Below are 24,344 nucleotides of genomic sequence, written 5' to 3' on the forward strand. Positions count from 1 at the left end.
GGGCGTTCATATAGTGAGGTGCTAAATTTAATGTCCATCAGAAGAGGAGCATGATCAGAAAGAATGAAGACATCGTATCTACACATAAATGTAAATGAAAGTAACTGATTATCAACTAAAAATAAATCGATATAAGTAAATGTGTGGTGTACAGATGAAAATGAATGAATATTCCTGTTTGAAGGGATTTAAAAAACGCCATGCGTCAGACACCGCAAAATCTTGCATGAGAGACTGAATTTTTTTTTGCAGACCATGAAGGTACAGCTGGTTTTGCTGAAAAACGATCCAGAACAGGGTCAAGCCAACAGTTAAAGTCCCCACCTAATATTGAATGATAGACTGACATATCTGGGAGGGTGGAAAATAGACATTTGAAAAAACACTCATCGTCACAGTTGGGTGCATAAACATTGACCAATGCAACATGTAGGTCCTGAAGCAGACCAGTGACGATGACCATTAGGGTCTGAGATTATCTGATGGGAAACAAAACAAACGGATTTGTGCAAAAGAATGGCTGTACCTCTGGCCTTGCTGGAGAATGAAGAATGATAGATTTGGCCCACCCAGCTCTTCCTTAGCTTCAAATTATCCCGATTCTTAAGATGGGTTTCTTGTAAAAAGATGATTTGAGCCCACAGCTGCTGTAGGTGGTGCAGTACTTTACTATGTTTAATGGGATTATTGATACCTTTACAGTTAAAACTGGTAAACTGGAGGTCCTTTCCTACTGAAGACAGCATGATATTAAATCAATTAAGTTTCTAAACATGGGTTATCATAAAGACTTATCCAGACATTTTGTAGATGGAGTGGTTGGAGATGTGGCCATAAAATACACAGAACAACTTAAACAAACATGAACATATTGCAGAAGCATTCCCCCAAATGGAGTTCGAGATCCCCAATCCCCCCACATGTCCCATAACCTGTCCCTCAAAGGGCACTGGAGGTAGTTTAAATTGACTCCTCCATGTAGAATATGACAACAGAGGAAACATTACACACACACACAAAAAATGCACATTGTTCAATGTTTAACATAGGCACCATAAAATGAAAGCATTGCTTGCAATTATAGCATACAGATTAATATTAATTTATATATATATATATATATATATATATATATATATATATATATATATATATATATATATATATATATATATATATATATATATATATATATATATATATATATGTTAGTGTGGGGGGGGTGCATACATACACATATGCACACATATACTAATAGAAATAAACACCGCCATAGAGAGAGAAAAAGAAAAAAAATAATAATAATAATGATAATAACAAAATAAAATACAATTCTACACATATGACCATGTGAGTACCAGTACCAATAAAATACTGGTTGTACCATAAGATCTATAAGATCTAATGTAGCTGTGACTATATAATAGAAGAGCAAAGAGGAAAATAGGTAAATTATAATTTTCTCATGCTACTAACAATAACAATTTAAAGGTATACTAAAACTACTTTAATAATAATATATAAAATAATTATTAAATAAATAAAATAAACACATTTTAAAAAGGGGGAAGGATAGAAAAGAGCAATTAAGTATATGAAAACACAGAAAGGGTCTTTTCAGGCCCATAGTGCTCAGCACCTGTCACCCCTTGCTGAAAGAATCAGACCAGCCATTAGATGGTGTCCGGAGCCACCACAGTCTTAACGTGAGTTTCAACAAAGTCCATAGCAAGTAATGGGCCCATGAGTTCATCCACCAGGGAGGGTAACACGGAGCACAGCCGGGAAAAAAAGTCCAAACTTAACACCTGGACATGAGCGGAGCTCCTTCTTCACTTTAGCAAAGGCGGACCTTTTATTTGAGACAGTGGCAGTAAAATCCGGAAAGACCGATACCCTCCTTCCCTGGTCGAGTAGGGGGCAGGTGCTCCAGCCTTGCTTAGAATTTCATTTCGTTGCTGAAACAGGTTGACTCGCGCAATGAAGGGGCGAGGCGGTTCTCCATCCTTCAGCTTAAAGCGACTCATGCGGTGTGCCTGGTCCAAAACGGGTTTATTCTCCAGCCCGAGCAGATCCCGTAGTATTGTGGCGACAAAATCTGTTGGACGGGTCCCTTCCGCTCCCTCAGGTATATTATTCAGCCTTGAGCGTCCCTCCAAATCTTCACACTTCTGCGATAAAAAATCAACTTGCTCCGCAAGTGACGTCACTGTAGCTTGTAAGATAGTAAGCTGGGTGTCATGATCATTAGTAGATTGCTCAAGGTTTCCAATGATGTCGCTCTGCGCACTTATCTTTAATTCCAATGCCTCAAGAGCAGCCGTAATCTTTTTCTTAACTACCCTAGAAACAACATGTTCAAACTCTTTGACAATATCCGCACGCATATTCTTTATCATTACCTCCATGCACGTTAGCAGACGCTCGTTAGCGTCACGCTCAGAATCAGCCTCTGACTCAGGTGAGAGAGGGGGCTTGGCGCGGCCTGCTCTCGTAGTTTCGTTTTTTCCCGGGGTTTCCATAATTCTGCAAAAAAAAACTTCAGCTGACTAAACACGGGTTGATTGTGGATGTTACCTGCAAATAACGGTGGTTATTAAAAAATAATAAGGTGCAAAAATATAGCCTAAATGTCACATTCCCGTGGAGCTACTGCAGGCACGTCTTACATGGTCAACGCTACAGCCAAACTCCCTACCTACAGTATTTGAGTAAAAGTACATACATAGTGAAATATGTAAGAAAAAGGCACTCCTATTATTGAACAGTGAACCTACTATTTGATTATTTGAATAGTCAGCATATTTACAAAATAAATGTACCTTCCCACTCTCACTGTTGTGTCGGCCTACGGGCCAAACAGCAGTGCAGAGTACCCGGCCTTCTTGGAGTCCCTGGGAGGGGTACTAGACAGTGCACCAACCGGGGACTCCGTTGTTCTCCTGGGGGACTTCAACGCCCATGTGGGTAACGACAGTGACACTTGGAGGGGCGTGATTGGGAGGAACGGCCTCCCCGATCTGAACCCGAGCGGTGTTTTGTTATTGGACTTCTGTGCTAGTCACAGCTTGTCCATAACAAACACCATGTTCGAGCACAAGGGTGTCCATCGGTGCACATGGCACCAGGACACTCTAGGTCGGAGGTCGATGATCGACTTTGTTGTCGTGTCATCTGACCTCCGACCGCGTGTCTTGGACACTCGGGTGAAGAGAGGGGCTGAGCTGTCAACTGATCACCACCTGGTGGTGAGTTGGATCCGCTGGCGGAGAAGGAAGCCGGACAGACCTGGCAGGCCCAAGCGTATTGTGAGGGTCTGCTGGGAACGTCTGGCGGAGCCCTCTGTCAGGGGGGTCTTCAACTCCCGCCTCCGGGAGAGCTTCTCCCTGATCCCGGGGGAGGTTGGAGACATGGACTCCGAGTGGGCCATGTTCTCCACCTCTATTGTTGATGCGGCTGCTCGTAGCTGTGGTCGTAAGGTCTGTGGTGCTTGTCGCGGCGGCAATCCCCGAACCCGGTGGTGGACACCGGAAGTAAGGGATGCCGTCAAGCTGAAGAAGGAGTCCTATCGAGCCTTGTTGGCTCGTGGGACTCCTGAGGCAGCTGATGAGTACCGGCAGGCCAAGCGTGCCGCGGCTCGGGCAGTCACAGAGGCAAAAACTCGGGGTTGGGAGGAGTTCGGGGAGGCCATGGAGGAGGACTATCGGACGGCCTCAAAGAGATTCTGGCAAACCGTCCGACGCCTCAGGAGGGGAAAGCAGTGCTTCACCAACACTGTTTACAGTGCGGGTGGAGAGCTGCTGACCTCGACTGGGGATGTTGTCGGGCGGTGGAAGGAATACTTTGAGGATCTCCTCAATCCCACTGTCACGTCTTCCGAGGAGGAAGCAGAAACTGGGGACCCAGAGGCGGACTCGTCCATCACCCTGGCTGAAGTCACTGAGGTGGTTGGCAAGCTCCTCGGTGGCAAGGCTCCGGGGGTGGATGAGATCCGTCCTGAGTACCTCAAGTCTCTGGATGTTGTGGGACTGTCTTGGCTGACACGTCTCTGCAACATCGCGTGGCGGTCGGGGACAGTACCTGTGGAATGGCAGACCGGGGTGGTGGTCCCTCTGTATAAAAAGGGGGACCGGAGGGTGTGTTCCAATTACAGGGGAATCACACTCCTCAGCCTTCCCGGTAAGGTCTATTCCAGGGTGCTGGAGAGGAGAATCCGACCGATAGTCGAACCTCGGATTCAGGAAGAGCAGTGTGGTTTTCGTCCTGGTCGTGGAACACTGGACCAGCTCTATACTCTCCATCGGGTCCTCGAGGGCTCATGGGAGTATGCCCAACCAGTCCACATGTGTTTTGTGGATCTGGAGAAGGCATTCGACCGTGTCCCTCGTGGTGTCCTTTGGGGGGTGCTCTGGGAGTATGGGGTCCGGGGCTCTTTGCTAAGGGCTGTCCGGTCCCTGTATGACCGGAGCAGGAGCTGTGTTCGCATTGCCGGCAGTAAGTCAGACCTGTTCCCAGTGCATGTTGGACTCCGCCAGGGCTGCCCTTTGTCACCGGTTCTGTTCATTATATTTATGGACAGAATTTCTAGGCGCAGCCAGGGGCCGGAGGGGGCCTGGTTTGGGAACCACAGGATTTCATCTCTGCTGTTTGCAGATGATGTTGTCCTGATGGCTTCTTCGAGCCAGGACCTGCAGCAGGCACTGGGGCGGTTTGCAGCCGAGTGTGAAGCGGCTGGGATGAGAATCAGCTCCTCCAAATCCGAGGCCATGGTTCTCGACCGGAAAAAGGTGGTTTGCTCCCTCCGGGTGGGTGGTGAGTCTCTGCCCCAAGTGGAGGAGTTCAAGTATCTCGGGGTCTTGTTCACGAGTGAGGGAAGGATGGAGCGTGAGATTGACAGGCGGATCGGTGCAGCGTCTGCAGTGATGCGGTCGCTGTATCGGTCCGTTGTGGTAAAGAAGGAGCTGAGCCGGAAGGCGAAGCTCTCGATTTACCGGTCAATCTACGTTCCTACCCTCACCTATGGTCATGAGCTTTGGGTAATGACCGAAAGGACAAGATCGCGGATACAAGCGGCTGAAATGGGCTTCCTCCGCAGAGTGGCCGGGCGCACCCTTAGGGATAGGGTGAGGAGCTCGGTCACACGGGAGGAGCTCGGAGTAGAGCCGCTGCTCCTACACGTTGAGAGGAACCAGCTGAGGTGGCTCGGGCATCTGCTCAGGATGCCTCCTGGACGCCTCCCTAGGGAGGTGTTCTGGGCATGTCCCACCGGGAGGAGGCCCCGGGGAAGACCCAGGACACGCTGGAGGGACTATGTCTCTCGGCTGGCCTGGGAACGCCTTGGGGTCCCACCGGAGGAGCTGGAGGTCGTGTCCGGGGTGAGGGAAGTCTGGGAGTCCCTGCTTAGACTGCTGCCCCCGCGACCCGGCCCCGGATAAGCGGAAGAAAATGGATGGATGGATGGATGTACCTTCCCACCTATCTCTAATAAATATTATACATGAGTTTCCGCTTCCTTTTATGGGTATTTTAAGGACTTTTGACAATTCAAACATAGGACATATTATTTTGAATTGTCTATTGTTATGACAATGGTGCTAATTCATGGATAGCCTCATTGCATATTGTGATGCCACCTGAAGTGCTTATGTAACCTAACAAAAATAATGCTTATGTGCTGTTGTAGACTTAAGCGTGTTCCCCAAACACTGGAAGAACTTGGTGAGAGCCTGAATCTCTTGAACTCCCTAAAGAATGATTTGCCAAAGATGGAGGCTCAGATCCCTGTAATCCAAGAACAGTTTGCCCTGTTGGACAAGAACGAGGAGCCACTGGAACAGGAGGTAAGCCAATTAAAGAGGGGGTATTATGGAACATCAATATTTTTTTTTAGCTTTTTACCATGTTGTTCCCTCATCAAAAACTTGCCTGAAGAGGAGATATATATATATATATATATATATATATATATATATATATAGATAGATAGATAGATAGATAGATAGATAGATAGATAGATAGATAGATAGATAGATAGATAGATAGATAGATAGATAGATAGATAGATAGATAGATAGATAGATAGATAGATAGATAGATAGATAGATAGATAGATAGATAGATAGAGAGAGAGAGAGAGAGAGAATATTTTCAAAGCAGTAAAAGCTAACATGATTATCTAAATATGTTATATGTTAGCAATTAATTTCCCATAGAAGTAAAATGCCCCCTCTTTAACAACAGAGCTCCACATCCTCCTGGAGACTGTTAAAAAAGTGAAATGATCTAAATAGAATTCTTCTCTTCTGAATCATAGGTGCTGGACCTGCGTGAGGTGCTGAATGAGGAGTGGGTGTGGTTTCAGCAGGCTCTCATTGACTGTGACGCCACCCTTCAGAAGGACAAGGAGAAGTTCAAGCACAGTCTCATGATCTCATTTGAGGAATTCAAGAAGAAGATTCAGAGTGTTATTCAGGACTTCAACAGCACAGGTACAATGTCACTCCTTCCAACAAAGTAGTTCCTTTAAACTGCCATTGGCTAGACTGAAATTCCAAGGACACCATTGTTTGCATTTAGAAATTCAAAGGAGACATATAATGCAAAATTGACTTTTATAATTGTTTTCCCTTCTCATATAGCCTCTGAACCAGTGCTTCTCAATTATTTTCTATCATGCCCCCCATAAAGAATAAAAAATTTCGCCCCCCCCCCCCCCCGAAAAAATAAAATAAATGAAATGATATAATGAAATTGAATTAAATATCAAATAAAAAATTTAAATTAAATAAACATCAAATGAATAAATTAAAATGAATTAAATATCAAAATAATACATTAAAATTAAATAAATATCAAATTAAAACAAGTAATTTAGCAGTTTGGTACGCCACCTTACATGATGCTCAGTGCTCGCTGCTGTAAGTGACATTTACAAAGCGGGATGATTGTTGTTAATATTTGGCACATTTACACTGAAAAAACTCCAGCGTCTTATCAGCGTGACTGAGGTGTAATGAGGTGTCTTAACTTATTTGGCTTCATACTGTCCGCTGCCAACATTTTCAGACACAGCAGACACCGGTCTGTCCTCGTGTCCCACCGGAGTCACGGTAAAGCCAAGTGCTAAATACGCTTCATCAGACTTCCTCGTCTTATTTTTCGGGTGACTTTACCTCCGTCTATATCTGCCTTTCTTTTCATCCCTGTTAAAATGTTTTCCATAGTGTCTCTTTAGCAAAAGTGTTTCTTGTTCACTGCCCTGTGTCACGATCTGTTCGCTCTCTCCTGCTCTTTGCTGTGCGCGTGCTGCATACAGTACTACAGTGTATCTCACCCCACTATTTGAGAACCACTGCTCTGAACTAACTCTCCACCCCCATCCAAGTAGCTTGCCAAGGAATTTCTGAATTATATATCTTACGCTGAAAAAGTCATATTTGATCAATTAAATGCCTATTATCATTGCAAATGTATCATTTGGATGCCCAATTTTGTGAACTAAGAAATGGATAATGATTTATTTTTATAGGCATCTAACTGTACCCCATCTAAGGCTTGCCATGGCTCTTATATTTACAGTACTCAATTACTTGTGACCACTAAAATTAGTAGTTCTGTGGCATTTTTGTTTTGTAATGATGGCTAACCAGAGGAAAAGGTTTGGAGACCCCTTAGAGTGACTCATGCATGCATGAGTGAACTTTATTTTTTTGCATTCAATACATAATTCCTCAAAAAAAAAATCCTGTTTTTCCCTAAACCCCCATGCATGCCCACTGTTCTCTACATAATCTGATTTTTCATCTTTTTTTTAGCAACATCTCATAGCCATTTTGGCACAAAAAAAACCTCCACTGTTCGCTATTGTACAGCAAAGCAGAAGTTTGTTGTGATAATGATTATGATGACAGCACTGCAGTTTTCAAGCCAAAAATAGTGCACCCATTTCTTTTATGAAGGTGTTTCAGATCGTAGATTATAATTGTATAGTAGACAAAAGCAGAATATGTCTTCTTTAAAGGGCCTACGTTACAATTTTTTGTATCTATTTTATAATGTTGTATCCTCTTCAAAAACATATCTGTAGTTGCCTTTCATTCACATATGTTACCACACAAATCCTGCTTATTTAGGCTCCACTGAGTTTTTAAAGTCCACGCACCTTGACTAGGATCATTTGTGTAATTTTCACCTCTGGAATTGTCTAACTTTGAAGCTACAGCTGTTGTTATAGCCTTGTTGAAAATACTTCAGTTCTTAGTATAAAAGGCAACATTATAGGTTTGTTCTTGTGTAAATCTGTTCAATTGAGGCTAAAAATAGTTTTCAACTTTAAAAGTACCAGTTGATGACATTCCAAGGTGGAACAGAGAATTTTGACCTTTGAAGATGTAGGCAGACAATTATAGACAATTAATAATGCACAATTACTCAAACATGTGTGAATGAAATGAAACAAACCTATTGGACAATCCCTCTAGACATCAGCTACACTTAATCTTAAATGTAATCCCCAAAAAATTGTGGCATAGCTTGTTACCTGTTACCTATTAAAGTAGGAGTATCATGTAAGCCAGAACTATAGAGCCTCAGCTTCACAGAGAGGCCAGCCATTTGTTTGTACTCCAAAGGGTTCAGACACAGCTTCAGTTTGAACTGGGTCAAATCTTATTCAGTCAGGTGTTTTAGGTTAAAGAGGAGGTATTTTGCAAAATCGGCTTTCTAGAGCTTTCTACAATGTTATAACATTCCCTCGTCGAAAAAATTCCTGAAGAGGTTGTATATGTCATCCATGCATGTTTAAGAAATCTAGCAATCTCTCCTGGGCACTATTCTTTACAGTTAGCAGTACAATTCTGTCCAATGCTCAGACAGCTTACGTCTCCCATGCTCCTGCGTAGCCATTTTTCATAAATATACAAAAGCATGATACAAAACAATACACTACAACTTCACAAACCTGTTGCAACGTGCAGTAGTTTCTTTAGTGGAATGCACACTGATCCCCCTCTCTGAAGGGGGCGAACAAAGGAAAGGGGGACACAGTGATCAAAATATGTTATGTGTTGGCAATGAATATCCCATAGAAGTGCAATACCCTCTCACTGATCCTTTCTGTGTGGAGTTTTTCATGTTTCTCCCCGTGTCTGGATGGGTTTCCTCCGGGTACTCCGGTTTCCCCCATCAACCAAAACATGAACGCCCTTCGAGACAACTGTTGTTGTGATTTTGGGCGTTACAAAAATAAATGAATTGAATTGATTCATCCACAATGATAAAGGCCTAAATAAAATAAAATACATGTAACAGAATGTCTGCCCTGTTCTATATGTTTCTACATATTTTCCACTTCCAGGGTTGAGGTGTGTTAAGGTTACAGGCATCCAACTTCCTCAGGCAACATTACCTGCAGTAGAACTCTTTACACACCACCATGGGACATGTACCTGGTGTACTTTTGTGTTAGATTGTGTCTATGTGTGCCTCCACAGGTCCCTTTGAAAGTGTGCTGAGCTGTGAGATGGCTTTAAGGGTGGTAGAACAACACCGTGCTCTGCTGGAAGTGCTGAAGCAGGAGGAGAATATCATTATAGGCGGTCTGGGCTTCTTCACCATAGAGCAGCTCCCATCCAAAAGTATTATTGCACTGGAAAAGGTGGGGCACACACAGCAATGTCTGTATATGTACTGGCATGTTTAAGGCTCTGTACCTAATAATTCACTAAAACCTATCAACAACTGCTGATGTGCACTTCCTGATTATCAGACAGTACAGTGGTTTATGTTGAAACTTTGCAGCATCAACCTTCCCTATGGGGTGTGATAGTGTAGTAAAGTGTAGACATGCTCTATCTGAGCCTTTGTAGACTTTAATATGAGCTTTATTTCAACACAATCCGACCAGAGAGAACTGAATTGGTTATAACAGGTGAGCTGATTTGTGCCTCCCTCAAATAACATTACAGTCACAAACTAGCTAGCATTAGCCAGCAATTTTTCGTTTTTTTGTTGAAAATCAAACACCTAAACAGGACCATGGATGCTTGTATTGTTCCTGAAAATGTGTTGTGGATTTGCTAATGTATGCATTGTGTCAGTATAACTGATACATGTACATGTAGAACACCCCCAGCATGATGTCACTCAAATACATGGGAAAAAATAGAGTATAGGCCTTCTAAATTATAAGCAATTACATTTTCCTCTTTTTTAAAATAAAAATTATACCAAGTTTTAGTATAGTTTCAGTTGACAAGAAAGCTCATCTGAGTGACTAAATCTATATGTAGGGCCTATCATTTAGTCAACCAAAAAACATGTTTTTGAATCCATTGATTGATAATGCACTGCTTTGCAGATATTTTACCATATTTAAAAAGACTTGAGTTTTTATGTGATGTGTTATGGGATTCTGTGAATAAAAAAGAAGACATTTAAATTGTGCTGTTACATTGGGAGTTATATTATCCCCTTGTCTTTATTTTTGTTTTTATTTGTCAACTTGTATGTCTGTGTTTAAATCATATTTAAAGGTCCCATCTTACACTATTTTCTGATTTATGGTATAATGTTATAATCCTCATCAAAAACATACCCGGACTTGTGTTTTGCTTTATTCATGCATTTTTAATGCACAGACCCTGCACATTTCAGCTATGTTCTTCTCTCAGATTGAAAACACAACTTGTGATGTGATTTAATGTTCCACTGTGTTTTCAAACTCCATACACCTTCACTAGAATAATTTTGATGATTTCAGCCCTGGAATTGCCAATCTCTACTGAACAAAAGCTAAAAGGTTACAGTTAACTTGAAAACTACCACTACATGACATCACAAGCTGGATCAGAGCATTTTGAGCTTTGGAGATGCAGACAGACTAATAATAAAGGATCACTCAAACATGTGTGAATGAAACAAAACACAACTCATGTATGTTTTTGATGAGGTAACAACATTCTAACATGGCTTAAAGCTCACAAGAGTCAATTTAGCATAAAATGGGATCTCTAAATCATCACTGATTACTTACTCATTACTGAGATATTACATTAGCCAAAACTATTCTATGTGCTTTGGAATGGCCAGGACATAGACTACATTCAGCAGGTGTGGGAGATTGCAGACGACTGGAATACCAAGTGGAACATGTGGAAGGACGGACAGTTTGCCACTCTTCAGACAGAGAGCATGGAGAGCACAGCACAGGACATGTACAAGAAGCTCCATAAACTGCAGAGAGAGCTCAAGGTCAGCCCTACATTAGACACATGTGCATGCTTTATTTCACTATTGTTTGCTTGAGTTTTATATGAAAAAAGAAAAACACAGAATATTCTCAATAAATAAATAAAATACAGCTATGGATAGGGCTGGGTGATAAAAATGGAATCATGATCTCATCCCTGTAATGGAATTATATTTTGCCGCCATATTCACTGAGTTTTTGTTTAATGCAGCTCTATGGTCAGAGTTAGGTATTACTCAGTTTGATTTACTTCTGTAAGTTTTTAAAGAAATTGTATTTTTTCAGTACATTTCTAGCAGCATACTTTTGCTTCTACTTGAGTAAAAATTTTGGTTACTGGTCTACAAATGCCAGCAGTTTTAAGATGACAATTTGACTTGCACCGCTCCTGCAGATATGATTCAGTTTTTCAAATTTTTGTGCCTTTGAAAACACCAGAGTTAGTACATTATTTAACATTTTGTCCTTCCAAGTATATTAACTTCAAATTATAAATCTGATCTTACATCCTGGCAATTGCTCTTTAAGTCTGCTACAGCAGTGCTCTAAATGACAGGAGGGAGGAGGTGGGACACAGAGACATGAGGATAACAAACAGGCAGAGCGGGCGCCTTTAAGTAAACTTCAAATTCTGATTATTGGCAGGTCTTCTATGATTCAAAATCATTTCATCGATGACAATGGATCTAAAAAACTACTATTTTTCCCACCTTTGCTGTTTTTAGTCAAATAAAGACACTTTCCATCACGAACTCCTTCTGTTGGTCAGCCTCCATCAGTGAGTGACAGGTGGATTTAACCAACCACAGTCAAGAGTAAACATTCAGAAACACCACATAGCTTTAGTTATCTCTTAAAAACTGTATAAAATATTTAAAAAAGAAATGTGTTAAAATGTATATTGTGATCTGGCTCTGAGAAAGTCATATGATGTTTTGGCATATCGGTCACCTCCAGCTATGGACAATGTGGTGAATACTATTTTAACTTGACAGTGTGATATTTTGCAGGACAAGGATTGGAACATAGTGTCCTTCTCAAAGAACAAGATTGAGCAGTTTAAGAAGATTATTCCTCTTATTTCTGACCTCAGGAATCCAGCCATGAGAGACAGGTAACTAGGACTACTGTTAGGGCATTATTGATACTTTGCAGCTCATATCATCAACATTCTCTGGGGGTGTGATGCTAATTGTAGGCACCACTGTGTCAGAAACTCAGACTTTAATCTGAGGTGAGATGATTTGTGCTGTTAAACAAATCTCTTACACATAACATTACAGTCACAAGCAATCTAGCACAGTTTTACAATAACTCTCACCTATTGTTTATAATCAAACTCCTAAACAGGACCAATACACTCCTGAAAGTAGTACATTGTGGTAAACTGGACATAAAAACTTTTTTGCCAGTGTTTGCTAATATGTGCATTGTGCTACCATGGTAACTGCTGAACATTCCACCATAGAGATGCATGTAGAAGATTCCCAGGGTGATATCTCTGCATCAAGTATCAATACTGTTGTTTTTTTATGAGGCTGAAGAAAGTGTCTATCAGATTTAAACCTATTTCCCCCAACCTGTATTGATAAAAAGCATACAGATTCCTTTGAAGGGTTACTGGTAGTTCTGTTTTATTGCTTGGTGATTACAAAAGAAAAAAATGTATGCAGGTGCAGGACTTTTGAATGTCACCTTAAGGGTTAAAGTTTGAATGGGGAGCTGCCCTAAATCATCAGTGTAGTAAAATGTCTTTGGCAGCACCTAATATTCAGCACTTTTATGTTAAATGTGTTGTTAGACACTGGACGCAGATCCATGAGGAGCTGCAGTGTCAGTTTGACCACACCAGTCCAGACTTCACCATGGAGAAGATCATCTCCTTGGGCTTTGACAAGTTTGATGACAGGATCTGTGAGATCTCTGGAGCTGCCACCAAAGAGCTCTCGATTGAGCAGGTCATTTTCTCTCACACTTTTGAGGATGAAAAATATCCCAAAAGGCTTTTGTCTAACTGACCTGTTGAACAATGCAGGGTCTAGAAACCATCTCAAAGACATGGGAGGAGATGCTCCTGGACATTATACCATACAAGGAGATCTACTACCGGCTCAGGTAAGATTCACTGCAGTAATTTTCATATATATATATATATATATATATATATATATATATATATATATATATATATATATATATATATATATATATATATATATATATATATATATATATATATATATATATAGGGTTTTTTTGTTTGCTAAAGAGCCTCAAAGTGTCATTTAGATTAAACAGCCTGCTTTCCAAAGACTGAAGACTTCAGTAATGGTCAATAATCAATCTAATGCATTTTCAAAGGGAGAGTTAGTGTTAGCCACCAAACATCACAAACTGTGCAAAACAGGGGTGTTTTCTCAACACTATGCCCACTCCACCACACATGAGTAACATCAGAGGATCGATACAAAACAATACCAGATGTTTAGTGTACTTTATTGATGACATGATTAGTGCCGAAATTAGCATAAATCATAATTCAAAGTAATTAAATCTAATGTTATCCAGTACAAATCACACCAAAACACTGAGAGCCACAGCAGTTCAACAATTACATTTTTATTCCATCAAGGACCACAAATCCTACTTAAATTACACAAATGGAGCTGGAAGTTCTGTACCTGTTGAATGTGAAACAATTCTTAAAAACTGTCTATTGGTGAACACTTTTATGAAGTAGGCTTTAAGAGGACCATTATACTATATTATTTTCTACATTTTATTGAGCTTGAGAACTAAAATCTTGACCAACCTCTCTCTGATGTTGCAGAGGAACAGATGAGGTTTTCCAAGCACTTGAGGACAACCAAGTGATCCTGTCCACAATGAAAGCGTCTCATTTTGTTAAAGCATTTGAAAAAGAAGTGGACTCTTGGGAACGCCGGCTTAGCCATATCATGGAAGTCACCGACATGATACTGATTGTGCAGCGCCAGTGGATTTATCTGGAGGTATTTAGTCTGAGGCACAATTCTTGTACTGTTTTGGCAATTTTAAAGAGGGGGTATTCAAACAGCTGAGTCCAAGACTCTTAACCCATGCTTCCACACTGCCATTATTCATAAATATACAAAAGCATGATTACATTTTAAGTCATAACATACATATTACGTATTTACAAACATAACATAGACATGATACACAGTAAAGACAAAATACATGTAACAGCAAGTGAAGCATAGAAAGGGCAGCATAAATGACACAAACTGAACACATTACAACACAAATACATATGACAATAAATACACAAACTACGTCCATGATTTAGTTGATAACTTCTGTTTGTATTTCAAACAGACAAACAGGCAGCAGCATGATGCAATGCATGCTGATAGTATCATGCTAGTACTCTGAAGGAGTGAAGAGAGCAAGGGGAGCAGAGACATAGAGTGTGAAAATCAAAACTGAAACTTATTAAACATGTTAATATGTTGTTTTCTGCAAGTATAGCATTATAAAAACAAAAAAGGTAACATGATGCTATAAATATGCTATGGGTTAGCAGTTAATTTGAAATTTGTCATGAGCTACAGTGCTATACAAAACAGATCACTTTTATTAAATCAGCTGTTGTTTATTTCAATATGTGATCTATCATAATCAGTCTAGTTGCTTTAGCTAGATCTAGATGGCCAGATTTTTCAGAGGGCTTTGGTCTAGGCGCCAGATGTTGAAACCTTACCTCAATTTTATGTTTTTATCTCTATAATATCCACAAACAACTCTCAAGTGATACAATTCAACAACAAATTTAAATAATCAACAATATTGCTATGAGCAACCTCAACTGTAGTGCTGTTCATAGCAGATCTGGGACTAGACCAGGTTTAAACCAAGATCAGATCAGGTGAGATGTCGGGGGGGCGTGTATGACTCCGCGTATGACACTGTAGATGCTGTAGACAGCGCGTATGCAGCGCGCACACAGCAAAGAACAGGAGAGAGCGAACAGATCGTGACACAGGGCAGTGAACAAGAGACACTTTTGCTAAAGAGTCACTATGGAAAACATTTTAACAGGGATGAAAAGAAAGGCGGAGATAGACGGAGGTAATGAGACGCATGAAAGTCACACGAAAAGTAAGACGAGGAAGTCTGATGAAGAGTATTTAGCACTTGGCTTCACCGTGGCTGTGTCTCAATTCGCCCACCTGGCCTTAGAATCACCATTGGAAGGGCGGTTCGAAGGGCAGTGACGTAATTTCCGGCGCAACAAGGGCTGTCCCATTTCAACCCACCCTACTGAATGCGGCCGACAAACCTGCCCTTCCCTTTGCGCCGTTTCCATGAAGATCAGACGTAACCAAAGCCTGCATCCGTGCACACTTCACGCACTTCTATATCCCGTCATGCACCGCGCCTACGCAAAAAAGAGACGAAAATGGAGTCCGTTGCGCAATATACGTTCAAATGTTCGTACTGGTTTACCTCATCTACAACAGAGCAACATGAAACTGTTAAATCTGAATAAAGATCTGTACAGTGTGTTTGATGATTAAAAAGGAGTTACATGGAATAAAGGAATGTGCAGTTATTGCTAGACAATAAGAAGACATTTTTATCATTAAAAATTATTACTGCAATAAGAATAATGTAAGAATGTTCGTTTCTATTGTAAGCGTCAAAGACCAAGAGACTGAAACATAAAGTCAGAAGAGTTTAATGAGTTGCACACAGGTAATGTGAACAATGAAGCAACGGACTCTGAGGAAAGGACAGAAGAGAGTCCTGAGACGTGCACAAAATCTTCATGTGTTCCGGTACATTCCATAGGTCTGCACTCCCTCGTGGGCACGTGTCATTTACCTTCCTGTTAGTAAATCAAGATACTAGCTTGATGTAGCGCTGCACTGCTAGAAAATACCTTATAATAATCAGATGAAAAGAACTGGCACGGCATAGAAGGGAAACAGTGCCCTCTACTGTTATTAAAGTGGTGTAGACACTGGACAAAATACCGAACCATTAAACTGCAATATCCAACTATATGTACAACTAATCAGTGTTCTCTGGTTTATAGACTATGAATGTAGAAATGATATTGTTACCTCTGTCTCTGTTATTACGTTTTCACAAGGTATATTTTGTTTAAGTTATGAAGTAGCTACAATTGAGTAAAAAAATCACCTCGAACGTTATATTTGCCTATTGATATTCAATCTAAACAGAAAGAAACGGCTGTGACGACGACATCTTGACTTTTTTTCTATTAAATAATAAATCATTACAAATAACGTACGTAATGTACGTATCGTACGCTCAAAGACAGCGGTGGAAGTGTGGTCCGTGGTGTGGGCCTGTCCCACTTCAGCAAGATGGCGGCTACACTGAGGAGGGCAGATTCTCGACCGGAACCTTGAAACTACACTTTTGAAGAGTACTTCGTAAGGACCCTTGAAGGGTGCATTTGGCGAATTGAGACACAGCCCGTGACTCCGGTGGGGCACGAGGACAGACCAGTGTCTGCTGTAGCAGCGGACAGTATGAAGCCAAATAAGTTAAGGCGCCACCTCATTACACCTCAGTCACTCTGATAAAACACCAGAGTTTTTTCAGCGTAAACATGCCCAGTATTGCCAACAATCATCCCGCTTTGTGAATGTCACTTAAAGCAGCAAGCACTGTTAGCATCATATAAGGTGGCGTACCAAATTGCTAAATTGCTTGTTTTAATTTGATATTTATTTAATTTGAATGTATTATTTTGATATTTATTTATTTAATTCTTCTTCGTATGATAGAAAATAATTGAGAAGCACTGGTCTAAATAGTGGGCCTAAACCAAGATTAACCTCAGGCCATAACCACTTCGTCAACAAGACTAAATTAGGTCTGAACAAGCAGGACTAAACCAAGGCTATCCAGGTTTTAAATGTAAACGACATTACAACATCTGGTTCAGTTGATGTTAAAAGCACAGTACAAGGGGCTACCACAATAACAACTAACTTTGCTATTTAGTGCACTAAGAACAAAAGCAGCTTTGTTACCTCATGCACAGCTGTCTGTCACTACCTCACAGCTGCAGGTAAAGTCCACTCTGGTTAAGTCTGGGAAACACACTGTCCAAACTTTAGTCCTCTTCAAAGTCCTCTTCAAAGCACACAGCCCTCGTGCATGATACATTTACACCAAATCATTCAATTTATTTTTGTAATGCCCAAAATCATAACAGCAACTGTCTCTTAGGGGTGAACATAATGATTGATTTAACTAACAGAAACTTGAAAAAATCAACAATTAATCAACAATTGAACAACAGAAAACAAAAATAGATAACTGTCCCAGAACATTCCCTGTCCTTTGACCCTATTTTTCAGCAAGGAAAAACTCTGTGTCCAGGACTAATGCAAATTATTTGCAGATAGAATTTAATCTGTAGGGCCAGACCCCACTCAACTAAGGGACAGAGGAGGGCTCATCCACAGTAGGGTATGGGTCACTCTAGTCAGGTATTGGTTCATCCAGGCACGTGAAGGAAAGGAGGATCCGGGTCCACGGAACAAATCAAGACATAGAAGGGGCATCTAGGGTCCAGTCATCACAGCAGCCAGGCATCTGCAACAGACAGGGAACAACTGAACAACTACAACTGCAGCTAAGCCTGGTCTTAAATGTAGGAACTCTGGGGGCCTCTTTCACATGGGCAGGGAGCTGATTCCATAACACAGGAGCTTGGGAAGTGAAAGTTCTCCCTCCTACTGTGCTTTGAGACACTCTAGGAACCACCAGTAGTCCAGCATTTTGAGAGAGGAGTGCTCTGTTTGAATGACTATAGCATCTTGCTAATACGATGGGGCCATGCCCTTTTTGGCTTTATATGTCAGGAGAGCTTTACATTTAATTCTAAACTCAACAGGAAGCTAGTGAAGTGACTCCAGCATTGGGGTGATGTGTTCTCTTCTTTTGTTCCTGTTAAGAGCCTGGCTGTTTTTAGGTTTTTAGGGCACACGGCTAGCAGGGATTTACAGTAATATAGCCTTGAAGTAACAAATGCATGGATTAGATTTTCAGCGACACTTTTAGACAAAAGTTTTTTTCTGAAATCATCAATTAAGCTTTTATTTTACCTGTATAAATGCAGATTTTTTTGTTATATATATTTTTATTGATGTCTGAATAAATATAGAACTGCCATTCAGAAAACAAACGTATACACACCTTTAATTTTTTAAATCAATAAATGGTTGCCACTCTCTAAAATATTTGTTGACAATACCCTTCTTGGAATATCTAATCTTCTCTCATTAATCCATTGAGTGCTGGATTGGGAATTTAAACGGCAAAACCTATAGCTGTAAAGTTGAACACCCTCAGGAAACATCAATTGCTTTTTACAGCACTTTGGACATGGTCTCAAAATAAACCCGCCAAAACGTTGTAAGGGCTGGGCAGAAGAAAAAAAACAAAACATATGAGTTAGGTTTCAAGGTGATCCACCACACCTGTCACAAACATGAGGGAAAAATCTGTGCAAGTCTTGTTTTTAAACATAAACACATAAACAGAACTTTAAACTGTATCAAAGTCAAACGGGCACAAATGGTACTCTTATGAATAAGTTGCAATACAGAGTCCCACCAGTGTCTAAAACTAGTCCCAACTCACGCTCCCAGGCCTCTTTTGTTTTTGTGGTCAAATGACCATCATACACACGTGGACAAAATTGTTGGTACCCTTTGGTTAATGAAAGAAAAACTCAGAATGGTCAGTGAAATAACTTGAATCTGACAAAAGTAATAATAAATTAAAGCCACAAGAGGGATCAAACGGCCCTCGCGGGCCATGCTTCCCACTCGGCCGACCCAGCACTCCCTGTGGGTGGCACTGACGTGCCACTTATCCCTTTTTTATTGCGGCTTTGGGCTGCACTTGTCACCAAACAAGTCAAAAGACACTGGAAGTGCTGATGCACATAATGTAATAACATGGGTTTTCGAGGCATCGCCATGGCAACACCGTGCAAAATACAAACTTGGCCCCCTGGACTTTTTTGACGAGGACAACCTGAAGAATCACTGTGCTAAATTTCACATTCCTCAAAGACTTTGAAATGTACAAAAATTTTGAAATTTTCCCATTAGGATAACATGGGCTCTTTCACGCATCGAAATGGCAACCCAGTGAAAAATATGACATAGGTCCCATTGACTTTTTTATCAGGATGACATGGTGCCAAATTTCACATTATTCCATGAAACTAATATTTTTCCCATGAATGGGAAAAATTGGGAGGTTTCCCATTAGGATAACATTGGCAGTTTGGCGCATCGCCATGGCAACACGGAGCAAAAAAACACATGGGTCAGATTGACTTTATTGATTGGGATGACCCAATGGAATTTTGTGTCAAATTTGGTAACATTTGGAAAAACTTAATTTTCAGCCTTCCATACAAATTTATTTGTTTTTCTGTAGGGGGCGCTGTCACGCCAAATGTATTTCTTTCACAAACAGTAGAATTAGGCAGTAAAGTTTTACAACTGATTCGAATTTGAGCCAAATCGGAATTTGTATGCGCAAACGGGAGCAAATTTTGAAATTTGAAAATTGCAAAAATTCCGATGGAATTTTGCAGCTTCGCCGCACACAAACCGTAAAAGACATCATCATAAATTGCATAACTGTTGATGCCGCACTTGTCTAGATGATGTACAGTTAATTTCAGCTCTGCAGGTGAAGCGCCTTCAGAGGAGTTGATTAAAATGCGACGTCAGCAAAAACTAGACTCTAGTCTAGGAAATTTAACCAATGAAAGTCAGACGTTGCTTTTCAAACATGCTTCAACAGAATTACTTAAAAAAAATAATGATGATCATGAAACAGGCCTGGACAAAAATTTGGGAGGTTTCCCATTAGAATAACATTGGCAGTTTGGCGCATCGCTCTGGAAAAGATTGAAAATAATGTGACCAAAGGGACATGTTAATCCAAAGTGTGTGCACTAATTAGCATCACAGGTGTCAACAATCTTGTAATGAGTCATTGGGCCTATATATAGGGCTACAGGTCATCACTGTGCTGCTTGGCGACATGGTGTATACCACACTCAACATGGATCAGAGGAAGCAAAGGAAAGAGTTGTCTCAGGAGATAAGAAAGAAAATTAAAGCCGCAAGCGGCATCGAATGGCCCTCGCGGGCCATGCTTCGCACTCGGCCGACCCAGCACTCCCTGTGGGTGGCGCTAACGTGCCACTTGTCCCTTTTTTATTGCGGCTTTGGGCTGCACTTTTCACCAAACAAGTCAAAACACATTGGAAGTGCTGATGCACAAAATGCAAAAACATGGGTTTTCCAGGCATCGCCATGGCAACACCGTGGACTTTTTTGACGGGATTGACCTGAAGAATCACTGTGCCAAATTTCACATTCCTCAATGAAGCGAATAAGTCGTTATAAGACTTTGAAATGTGCGAAAATTTGGAAATTTTCCCATTAGAATAACATGGGCGCTTTCGCGCATCTCCATGGCAACCCAGTGAAAAATATGACTTGGGTCTGATTGACTTTTTTGATCAGGATGACATGAAGAGTCATGGTGCCAAATTTCACATTATTCCATGAAACAAATATTTTTCCCATGAATGGGAAAAATTGGGAGGTTTCCCATTAGGATAACATTGGCAGTTTGGTGCATCACCATGGCAACACGGTTTGATTGGGATGACCCAATGGAATTTTGTGTCAAATTTGGTAACATTTGGGAAAACTAAATTTTCGGCCTTCCATACAAATATATTAGATGTTCTGTAGGGGGCGCTATCGCGCCAATTTAGTTTCTATCATAATGAGTAGCTTTAGGCCCGAAAGTTTTACAACTGATTCGAATTTGACCAAAATCTGACTTTGCATGCGCAAACGGGTGCAAATTTTGACTTTTGAAAATTGCAAAAATTCCGATGGAATTTTGCGGCTTCGCCGCACGGAAACCGTGAAAGGGATCATCATAAATTAGATAACTTTTGATGCCCCACTTGTCTAGATGATGTACAGTGAATTTCAGCCCTGCAGGTGAAGCGCCTTCAGAGGAGTTGACGAAATGCGACGTCAGCGAAAATGCTGACTTTGCATTTTGGAATTTTCAATCCAAGATGGCCGACTTCCGGTGCGTCAGAGGGCGTGGCCATAATAATCTTTTTTTTTTTTTGCATCACTTGAAGAATGTGTGTACCGAATTTCGTGGCTCTACGGCAAAGTTGACGTCGGGACGTCTCCCATTGACGCAATGTATTTTGACTTTTGCAGGGGGCGCTGTCGCGCCATTTTTTTATGCCCAATGATGCACCACATAAAAAAATAAATTTTTCGGCAGACCTGAATTTTGGGCAAAATTTGGTGAGTTTCGCCCATTGACTCAATGTTGACGCTGACATGCTAGCAAGAACAAATATGCATGTCCCATGCCTACGGCATGGGTTGCTAGGATACAGGAGTCTGTGCAGGGGGCGGTGCTGCCACGAAGTTGCGGGCATGGGCTTCGCCCATGCACTCATCGTTGCGGAAGCAATCGGCCCTACGCCCTGTATGGGCCCTGTATGGGCTCGGGCCTAATTATAGACAAGCCTGTTAAAGGTAAAGGCTATAAGACCATCTCCAAGCAGCTTGATGTTCCTGTGACTACAGTTGCACATATTATTCAGAAATTTAAGATCCATGGGACTGTAGCTAACCTCTCTGGATGTGGGCACAGGAGAAAGATTTATGACAAATCCAAGAGACGGATAATACGAATGGTAACAAAAGAGCCCAGAAAAACTTCTAAAGAGATTAAAGGTGAACTTCAAGCTCAAGAAACATCAGTGTCAGATCTGCACCATCCGTTGTTGTTTGAGCCAAAGTGGACTTAATGGGAGACGACCAAGGGGGACACCATTGTTGAAAACAAATAATTTAAAAAGCCAGATTTGAATTTGCCAAACGACATGTTGACAAGCCACAAAGCTTCTGGGAGAATGTCCTATGGACAGATGAGACAAAAATGGAACTTTTTGCCAAGGTACATCAGCTCTATGTTCACAGACAGAAAAATGAAGCATATCAAGAAAAGAACTCTGTCCCTACTGTGAAATCTCAAGACTATCAAGGGATTCTAGAGAGAAATGTGCTGGCCAGTGTCAGAAAGCTTGGTCTCAGTCGCAGGTCATGGGTCTTGCAACAGGACAATGACCTAAAAACACCCAAGAATGGCAAAGAGGAAAACATTGGACTATTCTAAAGTGGCCTTCTATGAGCTCTGACCTAAATCCTACTGAGCATCTTTGGAAAGAGCTGAAACATGCTGTCTGGAAAAGGCACCTTTCAAACCTGAGACAACTGAAGCAGTTTGCACATGAGTGGGCCAAAATACCTGCTGAGAGGTGCAGAAGTCTCATTGAAAGTTACATTTTTGTCCAGGCTTGTTTCATGAGTTGTGTTTTTTTTGTTTGTTTGTTTGTTTGTTTTTTATTCTTTTGAAGCATGGTTGAAAAGTAATGTCTGACTTTCATTGATTAAATTTCATTGAATTTTTATTGATTATTACTTTTGTCAGATTCAAGTTATTTCTGTGACCATTCTGAGTTTTTCTTTCATTAAGCGATGGGTACCAACAATTTTGTCCATGTGTATATGATTGAATAGTGCCATAGATTTTTGTAATAAGTCAGTTTTGTGAGGATTCCAAAGAAAAAGCTCAGTCCAGATTTGTTCAGGTGGGAGTTGTGGAATCCAAGAAACAAGGATCTAGCGCAACTCCTCACCTGACAGTACTTAAAAAGATGGGAAGGTGGGAGATTGAACTCATAAGACAAATCTGGAAACTGGATCAGTAGATATACGTTTGAGCATATGGTCAGAGGAATATGATTATTAAATTTAAATTACTTTGTAAACTGAGATCATATCCTATGAGTAAAAATTACCACAGGGTTGGCACTTAAAGCCAGAGGGGTTAACAGAGGCCAGTTAATAAATCAGAAAGAGATGACTGCGCCTCCAATTGACACCAGGGCACGCCAATTGACTTCCACCAGTAGGCAATTCTAGTTAGGTTCACTGCCAAGTAATAAAACTGAAAAATTGGCAAGGAAAGGCCACCATAAAATTTATAATTTTGAAGTATTTCTTCCTAAATAGGTGATTTGCCATTCCACAAAAAATGTGAAATTGAGGTGTCAGTTACTTGGAAAAAACCTTTGGATTAAAAAAATTGGTATATTTTGAAACAAAAATAGGAACTTGGGTAGGACATTCATCTTAACTGTATTAATTCTCTCGATCAAAGTGAGAGGCAGGGAAGCCCACCTTTGAACATCCGCCTTAATCTTAGCTAATAGGGGAGAAAGATTTGCGGATTAAAGAGATTTGTAGGATCTAGTTATGCTGACCCCCAAGTATTCAAACCCAGAGGAGCTAAATTTAAAAAGAATGTTTGATGGAGAAAGATACATTGTTGATCTATTAACAGGATAACATTCACTCTTTGAAAAAATGAAAGAATAGTAGGGAATATGGCTTTAGGATCTGTGACATGCAGTAGCTGATCATCAGCGTTAAGTGAAAGCTTGAATTCTGTATGAAACCGTTATGCCAGTAAAAACTGGGGATGACCTCAGATGATTTCATAGGGGCTCTATTGCAATTATGAATAAAAGAGGGACAACCCTGTCTGCAGCCTCTATTCAAGATTGAAATAATTGGACATTATTGGTACAAATATTTGCACAAGGTGATGTGTAAAGAAGGCGTATCCATGACATAAATTCTCTTCCAAATCCAAATTTAGTTAAAACTGTAAATAAATAGCACCTGTAAGAGGTACACAGAAAAAATAAATACATATTTTTTAAATCATGGGCAAATCTGCCATGGAGCATATTTTTTGGCCACCTATTGACAACCCATGCTGTAGCCTTACTAGACATCACACAATTATAGTTCAATGAGTAACGTGTGAAAATTCTAAATTTTGAAAAAAGAAAAAAAAAAAAAAAGAAAGAAAAAAAAATTGCTAAATGTATGTTTCAATTTTACTTGATTTAAAAAAAAAAAAATTA

The 24,344-nt window shown here is 40.7% G+C and overlaps 1 protein-coding gene across 1 annotated transcript in view; it reads left to right on the plus strand.

The window, feature by feature from the left end:
• dnah2 (dynein, axonemal, heavy chain 2) overlaps positions 1-24,344 on the plus strand; it is a 130,282-nt gene that overhangs the window by 24,238 nt on the left and 81,700 nt on the right. Inside the window, exons 18-25 of the mRNA XM_055228976.1 lie at positions 5,684-5,840; positions 6,314-6,488; positions 9,492-9,655; positions 11,089-11,250; positions 12,259-12,362; positions 13,050-13,206; positions 13,284-13,363; positions 14,079-14,259. Coding sequence (XP_055084951.1) covers positions 5,684-5,840; positions 6,314-6,488; positions 9,492-9,655; positions 11,089-11,250; positions 12,259-12,362; positions 13,050-13,206; positions 13,284-13,363; positions 14,079-14,259 — 1,180 coding nt within the window. The remainder of the gene's footprint in view (positions 1-5,683; positions 5,841-6,313; positions 6,489-9,491; positions 9,656-11,088; positions 11,251-12,258; positions 12,363-13,049; positions 13,207-13,283; positions 13,364-14,078; positions 14,260-24,344) is intronic.

This window comes from Periophthalmus magnuspinnatus, chromosome 18 (assembly GCF_009829125.3).
Source record: "Periophthalmus magnuspinnatus isolate fPerMag1 chromosome 18, fPerMag1.2.pri, whole genome shotgun sequence".
NCBI classification, from domain to species: Eukaryota; Metazoa; Chordata; class Actinopteri; order Gobiiformes; family Gobiidae; genus Periophthalmus; species Periophthalmus magnuspinnatus.